Here is a 9362-nt window from a genome sequence, read left to right on the forward strand (position 1 = left end):
TGCCATGTACCACATTTGTAATTTGCACTGGAAGTGACTGGTAAATTTTCACGCACGATGTATAATTAATGCAGATTAAGAATTGTGGTTTCGATCATAGCTTGAAGCCTCGTGCAATGTACGAGAATCACTTTAACCTACTTAATTGATACCAAGAATAGATTGTTTAAACTGATTATATATAGAAATTTAGGCAATACTTTATGCAGAACTTTTTAAGCTAGTGTTCAACAATTCATTTGAAAAGTCGCCTAAAATTTTGTTGATTAAGCTTTGATTTCAAATCTTCCATCTTGGTTTTGGTCAAAATCGTACTTTGTGCCTTGAGATTTATACGCCTTTTGTTGTGACTTATAACTAGTTATATGTATATGTCGGTATGGACTATTGACCATCTCATTAATAATGAGTATCATTCTAACAATTTGGTCATAACACATGTAAAGTAGTAGTTACTTAATTACTCATCACATAATACATTTGAATGCTTGAAACTACATATATTTTCAGAGATAAATCACGTAATATATTTTCTTATAGTATACCAGTTAGCAAGATTACACCAACATACATATATATGCAGTGAATTGATGATACAACAATTTTAAGAATGATCTTTCTGTGAAACTGCTCCTATACAAATGATGATGTCTACCTTCAAATCTCTTGTCAGATCACAACAACATGTCAGGCCTGAAATATTAATGCATGTATGAAAGACTCACGCCACGCCACCAATTACAACGAAGACAAAATAGACCAGATGCGCAAGAGAGTGAAGCGACGACTGATGGGAGAAGGGACAGTTGTATTTGGTGGTCTACTGTTGCCTTCTTGGACCAGGAACTTGGACCAATTAGTTTTTACGGGTTGTTGCTTACTTGTAGCCTGCAAATTGAATCCCCGTGCAAGCAACAACTGGACGATTTCGTAAAGGACAACGAGGACAGAAGATGTATGACATTTTCTTGAGTCGTACAATTTCTGAATGGAAAAGTAGAAACATCAGCAGCAACAACTGCCTTTTCTTTTTCCCTTTTTTCTTTTTTGTATGCTTTTCAATACGCATTGCATATGCTCTTAGTACAACATATTATCTATCGACTATAGGAACTCTCGCATCATCTATGCTTGCTCTTCTTAGAGTAGTTGGTCATTAAGGGAGATTTAAAACTCTATTTGGATGCAGGTCAAGAAATTTTGATTCCTCAACTTATATTCTAATATCTAGGATTTTTTAAAAATATTTTAATCTTCTGAATGAATCGATGGTGGTTCATCAAATTTTTCTTGATCTGTTTAAGTATGCTAGGAGTAATTGTAGTTGTGGAGACCCAAAAAAAAAAAAAAAGGCTATAGGAACTCTCCTGAAAGAATCTTTACATCAACCAATTCATTATCTTGACAACCGAGACTAATATATAACCATCATGCCTTCTAAGTTCTGTTGAAATATTACAGCGCCACACTTGCAATTTCAAGGGGGATTAAGAAATGAAACAAAATTGATGCTCCTTCGAGTTGCTGATAAACCTATCGTGATTGCTGTAACACAATACTATGGGCGTCAGCCAGCATTCTTTTACAAAAGATTCTGGAGATAAAACGTGTGTATCATTTCATTATTTGTCTACAAGGGTAGAAGACTAGATCATGCAAAAGGGCATGAATGAAGTAGCAAAAAGGCATTAACATGATGAGACAAAACAAAACAACAGCAGACATGTTGCTGCCCAGGATCGAACTGGGGACCTTCAGTGTGTAAGACTGACGTGATAACCACTACACCACAGCAACTTGGGTGTCATTGTTAGGTTTCTAGGAGAGATATTTTAGCTGAACTTTTCGGTTCCACCACTACAGTTGCTCTTCACGCAAGTCGTGTCATAGTTCTAAGATTTGTTGCATTAGTGAAGATATGATCAGGTTGGATTGACTTGATTTTCTTTCAATGAAAGGGTAGAAGTTTGTTTGGGATATACGACTGACAGTGTCATTTTGTAGCCCGTAGTAGTTCGGGAATGGAATTCAATTTCGTGGGAAGGCCGAAGGCCTCGTTTCAAGCCCATTCCAAAATCTGCGAATGTGATAAATTGGAATATCAAGAAATTAATGAGCGTTTTTAACACGTTCACGCTTCCAAAAAAGTTGGAGCAGTTCGTTTATCTAAATTAACCAGTTCGTCCAATAGGCAAATTCAACGTGTCGGCAACAGTTTTAAACAACTTACCTAGAACTTACGACAATTTATCAAAAATCTGTATTTATATCTAGGTATATTGCAGAGAGGGTTTTTAACATAGACCCTCTCAATGACTTCCAAACTTTTCATTTTTTTTCCTAAATTTTTGTATTTATTTTAATACATAAAATCTAACTAAAAACTTTAAAATAGTGGGTTATAACTAATCATATCCCTAGTCAATTTTAAAATTTAAAACTTTTCCAATATCTCATTCATAAATCGTTTATAGTTTATTATTTATACTTTAAGTCCTTTTTACTCCTTAATTAAATAAAATACATTTGTCAAGCCAATTTTCTCAGGGATAATTGATTAGTCTCATTTTAAAATTATTCACCCAATTATATTTTTATCACCTTCCTTCTAGGTACAATAATCATTTGTCAACATCTTCTAATGATATACTCGATTACTCTTAATTTTTAATAATTTATGATACAATTACTAATTCAATTTTCTTGCAATCTTAAACTTATTCTTTTTCTTTTGTATTCAGCAAACTTAGGGCACTTTAATAGGTTTGTTTTTTATAATTTTTATGTTAGATTTTATTCATTAGGTTTTTTTTAAAGTTTTAAAATTTGATTGTTGAAATTATACTCTAACATTAAATTGGAGTATGTAAATAACAATTATGACATTTTATTTGCACTTGGAATAAACTCAATATTAATATCGTACGAGCATCTAGATGACTTTTTATTTAGCACATGTACACCAAAAAGTGCATGTAAAGAAAAATTTATGTATGAATTTTAAATTAATAAAGGTGTATCTAGAAGGTTGCTTTTGGTGGTATTTTAGCAAAATTTTGATAAAAAGGTTGTATTTCACCAAATTTACATCCGAAAGTTTACTTTTCTCGGTGATTGCAATTCTAGCTTTTTATTTGATTGAAAACACTTAAAAATGAGGCAGCAACTTGGACAAATAATTATAACTTTTTATATGTCCAAAAACACTTAAAAAGTGAGATGATAAATCCTATATAGTGAAAGGATTAGAAAGATGGGACTGTAAAGTTAAGGAAAATAAAGATCAGGGGAGAGTTATCAAATTAGATTATTCAAGTGAGTTTGGGTAAGTTATAATTAGATTAACCTATATATTCCTACTTAATTATGGTTCAAAATAGACGAGTCGTCAATGAATATAGTTTTATATGGGTTTGGATTATCCAATCACCCATTCATGATCCACTACTAAATTTTATTTATTTTTTCATCCACATTTTGTTTGGCAACAACTTGGTAAATCACATCAACATATCAAGTTAATAAATCAATTTTTACCTAAAGAAAGAGAAAAAACATAAAAAATTGCTTAGAGGAGCCTCAAATGGTCATCATAGTGAGTTTCAAATTTTGTCACTTTACAACAATCTAAAAATAATTTAGGTATTAATGCAAACAATCAATTAACATTCACGAAATTTATTAAAATTTTATGAAAGGAATGGAAGAAGTAGGATAAATTTTAAAAGATAAAATAATAGAAATTAAAGAAGAGGAAAAACGATGAATGCACCTTTGCAAAATTTAGAATATAATTATTAGAGTAATTTAGATTTATCCATTAATGATTGAGTTTGAATCTACATCTAATTTAATTAAGTCAAAATATGTGATCCAAATCTATGAATTTCATACCCACTAATTAATGGGTTAATTTGGTCACCCGTTTGAATCCAATTAAATTACATATGCAAACTCATTTGTTAATAGGCGAGCCAAGTAAATAAGTTACCATTTACATTTATAAATAGATGAAAATAATAGTATAATAGGAGACAAGTGGGTTGTAAAATTGGATAAGAGATAGGATAATTAGATGAAAGCGAGATAGGGCAAAGAGAAAATAGAATTTGGTGAAACGAGAAAGGGTTGTAGGGATACAAGAAAATTGGGTGGAAAACGAAGGAATGAGAAAAGGTTATAGGGAAGCGAGAAAGTTAGATTCAAAAAGCGAAAGGAAGAGTAGTGAAAAGTAGGGAGAATATCAAGGGAGAAGAGGTTGAGAGGTGAAAAAAATGGCACAAAAAAGGAAAATACGAGAGAAATGGATAATAATATTGTGTTTAACCATATTTTCCCTCCTTCCCATATAAACCTGTGCATAACATTGATCAAAATACTAGTAGAACAGTATGAGCACATCGCTCATACTGTTCTATTTCGCTCGTACTATTCAAAAATAGAACAGTATGAGCGATGTGCTCTCTCTTGGCATCTTTTTATGAGCCTAAGAAATGTAATTTTTCAGTTCCCTTACATTTCAGGTGCTGAATATATAATAATCGTAGTATTAATTAGATTGTCAGACTCATTTTTTCCTGAAGTGATAAGAAGTTCAATTAGAACAGTTTTTGTGATATGTTTCAAAGGATGAAGAAATTGACGATTTTCACAGTTGATGATGATGACTCAGTGATGATTAGAATTGCGAAAAGACAATGCATATCTAGCGAGTGGGGTGGCGCACCAAATCATGTGGACCACGGAAAAAAAAATTGAATGAAGGAATCATTAATTGTTTTTCTTTGTTTCATACATTTTGAGAAAATGAAGGTGAAAGGACCATGTAATATATAGCCTTATCGTTTTATCTGGGGGTAAGCATGGCCACAGATGTAACCATCAACATGCCATTCCAGCGAACGCCACCCTCATCAAGCAGATATGTGAATTTAATTTTAGCAGTTTTTAGGAGAATTTGAAAAACAATCTTAATCGGTGGTATTCGGATTCAGGCCATGAAAATCTGTTGGTGATGTTAAGATGGTTTTAATACTGCACCTCATTCCAATGGAAAATCTGGTCTGTTTAATTAGGACAATTCAATTACTCATCCACTTGTAAGATTTTTTTTTTTTTTGTTTTTTTGTTTTTTGGGTTGGGGAGGGGGAAGAGCTATAGCTAGTGCTAACTCACTGTCCAAAGACCTAACTTGCAAATTCATTTATCCAAACTATCAGAAGTTGCCTATGGGTTTGTTCGGCTTTAACGATTGGAAGATAAAATTTAAACCCAACAAAATAACAAATTGATGGAATAAAATCGAGCGCAACAGGGTTCACTGAAATTTGCATATTTATGGGTTTCTCTATTTTCCCTGGGCTTAAAATGACGAATATGGCTGACCAATAACAGAAAGATATCCGTGCATTTCTTCTGGCATTAATATTTTCCTTAACGGTCAAATTGAGCTGCTTAGTTTACACTCGTCAAATATTTTTAAAAAAAGGCGTAATTTTTTTTTGTTGCATAGCGTCGTTGAGTTAAGGGCATCAAGGCGTGATACCATAGATTGGAATTTTTTTTTTTCAGAATATGCGATCTCAGGAAACAGAAAAACAAAATGTATCCGATTTTTTTCAGAATGTATGCGATCTCAGGACCGATTAGTGACTACTATAAAAGTCTAGATTAGTGATAAATAAATAGACGAAAATTTGATGATAATTAAACAGGACAGGACATTATTTCCTTGCACTCTCTATTTTCTTTTCTAGCCAATGCGAAAGGAAAAAAAAAGAATGCATAGCGTAGCAGACGAATATAAAGCGGCTTTCATTATTAAAAGTCTCATACATATCTTTGGAAATCCGGAAACATATACCGAAACCGAATGTCAAAGCGGAAAAAAAGAAAGGAGAAGAATAGAAGCAAAACCAGACCACCACGGAAAAGGCAAATAAAAATGAAAAACAGCTAAAAGTACAGCCCCAGTTCTCAATTTTATTGACAACTAACTGTCAACTGCCAAGAATCGCAGCCTCAAATTTGAGGGGCCGGGGCCAAATTTGTGAAGAAGGGGCTTAGAAACCCTTTGGCTTGGCGGCAATGAAACTGATGCACTGCACCTGACGGACGTTGTCGAATCCGATGATCCTGACCCAGCAATTTGGGTATTCCTTCAGGCATTCCCCAACCTCGTTCAGCACCTGAGTTGCGTCCGTGCAGCCGTACATAGGCAGCTTCCACATGGTCCAGTAGCGTCCGTCATAGTATCCCGGTGACCTGTGGTATTCACGGTACACAAATCCTTTCTACACGTTCAAACCCACCAAATCACAAACCCCGCATCAGCATATTAATCTATCTACTCTACTCTACTGCTATTAACATTAACCAAACGAACGTATTAGCTTCAGTATAAATATTAAATGCCTGTCTCTATACCCTTTTTATTTGTTTGTTTGTATAAATCTTTCCGCCACTGAAAAATAATATGTTAGTACATGCAAACATCTTATCTGTGTAACCTTTTTTTTTTTTTTTTACCTCCAACTCGAATTCCAAGCAAGGAACCCATCCACTGCGGATAAGGTAATCAATTTCCTTGAGCAATTGCTCGTCGGTGAGATCTGGAAGATATGACAAAGTCTCGTACTTCTTCAGTCCCCTTGGTGGCCACACCTAAAATTAAAAGTGTGTGTGTGTGTGTTCGAATCAAACTCGAGTGGAAATCCAAGTTGAATGCATACATGTACATATATAGAGAGAGAGTGCTAGTATTTTGCGGTTGGTGTGGGGTACCTGCATGCACTGGACTCTTCCACCGTTGGTGGCAAGGGAAGTAATGTCGACGGACTTCTTGGAAATGGGGAATGAAGAAGCGGCTTTGAGGCCGTTGAAGGGTGCAACCATGCTAGCTTGAGCAGGGCTGGCCCTGGTGGTGGTGGCAACAGCTGCCGAGGAGATCATTGAGGATGCCATTCTCGCTAGCTCGTTCCCTTCCTTTTTTCTTCTAATAACAGCAAGGGAATCAATCATATGGCCTTTGCTCTACAGAACCCTTTCTATATATAATGCAACTACTTGCTCTTCCATGGTTCCTGTATCTAACGGGCAAAAATCCATCATCCTGATCTTAGACCATCGTCCGCCATTGGATTATGTGGTTCACCACATTCCCTACTTAATGACCACATGAAGGCACAAGGTTTTTGGACCTTAGCCTTATCATTAACCACCACACTCGCACTGCCACGTGGCGATTGATTTTCAATCATCTTATCTCATCTGTTTTTCGAATGAATGGAAGGACGTGAATCGAAGGATGATAAGTAACGGTTGGTTAATTTTGGGTCCAGTCGATATATCTTTTTTTCAAACCCAAAACACAAAAAAAATAAAAATAAAAATTCTTTGATTTCGTTTTCGAGCCCAGAATCATACTGCAGCAGCTACAGTGCAGAAATGTCGCGGTCTTTTCCTTCTGCGATCGCCATTCCCTTGCTCAGACTCAAATGTATGGAGTAAACTTATCGTTTTCTTAAGATATTTTATTTGCTACATCATTGTTCTTCAGTACATTTCTGGACGGACATAGACTCTGGTGTGATGGCCGTTGCCTTCCTTATTTTCATAATTGTTCCTCCAACAAACCACGGAGCTTGGCTCGTTGATTGTCAAGGAGGGACCTGTGTATGTTATGTAGGGGCTCAAATTTCACCTGCAGTGAACAAAATTTAAAAGTGGTGTCAAAATATCTCTTTAATTTAGTAAGGTCTGTGTATCTGTTAGTTCCTAACACGAGTTTCTTTAGACTCCCTATTCTATATAGTTTAGGATAAAATAGGTTATACAATTGTTATTGTCTCAAAAAAAAAAAAAATTGTTCCTCCGACAACTATCCATATATCTTCCCCACAACCTTACCTTACAAGCTAATTGCAACATTAAAGGAGTGAAGAAGACATATAAAACTTAATTTTTTTTAAAAAGAGAGAGAGAAGGATTGATGCATATTAATTTCCATATGGATTGATGCATGATTGGCAAAACATTATTGTATAGCTTGATGCTAAATGACTTCTTTTATAGCTCCAAGCATTCAATGGCCCCGTGTGTCATTTCCCTGTGAATTTTTCTTAGTGACCTAGAATTTTGGGACTGATCAAAAATATGCATGCCCGGTGCTCGATAGACTGAAATCAATATAGAATCCATGGAAAATTATCCAGTATGATTAACATTTATAGGTTAATCATTGATTTTGGTCAAAAAATAAATAAAAAAAGTTTCTTAAAAAAACTAAAAGTCATAGTCGTTAAGTCACAGTCAACGCAACTGCATCGAAGTAGAGCCCATTAAAAGCTGCCTGGTCTATTTGGGCCGAGGACCTAAGAAAAATGTAATGTCCCTCATGTTGATCATCATGATGACAAGATTTCTTTACAACAAAAAGACCAATAATTGTAATACCCAATTTGCGGGCCAAGCGATGCAAAGCCCAATGAAAAAGAGTAGGCATACGTGCGAATTAGTAAACATGTCCGTCCAATGGTTAAAATCTGATGCCATATATTAAGACAAAATGGACGTTTAAATCCAGTTTGAGCAGCGACATTCAAAGAGAATTGTTTGTGCTACTTCTTCACCCACGGATAGCAATCCATTCGTCACCTGATTTGATTGTCATCTTTACGAATAAAAACCAAAATACCAAAAGAGAAGTTGTCATAGACAAATGAGGCAGTAATAATCCACTCTAGAATTCAAGTACTGAAGTCTCTATAGTATATAAAACAACAGTTCTGGGGAGGGGAACATATACATACGCCCCTATGGCTATAGTACAGTATAGTCTTGCTGACAAACTGGACACGCAAATGAAGGAGGACAATTGGCGAAAGTGCAGAAGGGACCTACACAAGAAAAAAGACATATTGAGGTTGAGGCTCCATGTTTGGCTAGCGAATCAGCACACGCATTTGCTCCCCGAAACACATGTTTTGACGGAAGCTGCTTGGAACCGAACCTGCAAAGAGATGGTAGACTGACATCAAAGGAACTTCCAGTGTTGTTAGAGTTGAATAAGTCGACAACATCGGAACAATCAACAGTCTTCAACTGAATATTAAGATTAAGTGCAAGTTCCAGCCTGAGCTTACCAACCATTGGACTTTGGTTTTATGATTGGGAAAACCCTCCAATGAATCAAGTTAAGGGTTCAAATTCCGCCTACTACACTACATTAGAAAGGGAATACAGTGCTTTTTTTTTTTATAAAAAAAAATTCAATCCAAAAGTAGAGTAGATTATTTACGTTAATTAGGAAAGAAGAAAAAAAAAAAAGGAGAAAGCTTCATTCTGGCCTTCTCATTTACCAA

At 35.2% G+C, this 9362-nt stretch overlaps 1 protein-coding gene and 1 non-coding gene across 2 annotated transcripts; both read right to left on the reverse strand.

The window, feature by feature from the left end:
• Positions 1-1724: 1724 nt before the first annotated feature.
• On the reverse strand, positions 1725-1797 carry TRNAV-UAC (transfer RNA valine (anticodon UAC)). Its single transcript has one exon. It is a non-coding gene; the product is annotated as a tRNA-Val (tRNA).
• Positions 1798-5790: 3993 nt separating this feature from the next.
• On the reverse strand, positions 5791-7026 carry LOC113698165 (ribulose bisphosphate carboxylase small subunit, chloroplastic 1). The gene is made up of 3 exons (XM_027217874.2): positions 6784-7026; positions 6529-6663; positions 5791-6293 (listed from the first exon to the last, which is right to left on the reverse strand). Exons 1-3 carry the CDS (start codon positions 7018-7020, stop codon positions 6063-6065), a joined length of 603 nt encoding a protein of 200 aa, XP_027073675.1. The 5' UTR covers positions 7021-7026; the 3' UTR covers positions 5791-6062.
• Positions 7027-9362: the final 2336 nt, after the last annotated feature.

The sequence above is a fragment of the Coffea arabica genome, chromosome 7c (assembly GCF_036785885.1).
Source record: "Coffea arabica cultivar ET-39 chromosome 7c, Coffea Arabica ET-39 HiFi, whole genome shotgun sequence".
NCBI classification, from domain to species: domain Eukaryota; kingdom Viridiplantae; phylum Streptophyta; class Magnoliopsida; order Gentianales; family Rubiaceae; genus Coffea; species Coffea arabica.

Coding starts and splice junctions, on each gene's coding strand:
- LOC113698165 (XM_027217874.2), bottom strand. CDS start 7,020: ATGATTGATTCCCTTGCTGTTATTAGAAGAAAAAAGGAAGGGAACGAG. Junction 6,664..6,783: donor GAAGAGTCCAGTGCATGCAG/GTACCCCACACC, acceptor TTTTAATTTTAG/GTGTGGCCACCAAGGGGACT. Junction 6,294..6,528: donor GCTTGGAATTCGAGTTGGAG/GTAAAAAAAAAA, acceptor TTGAACGTGTAG/AAAGGATTTGTGTACCGTGA.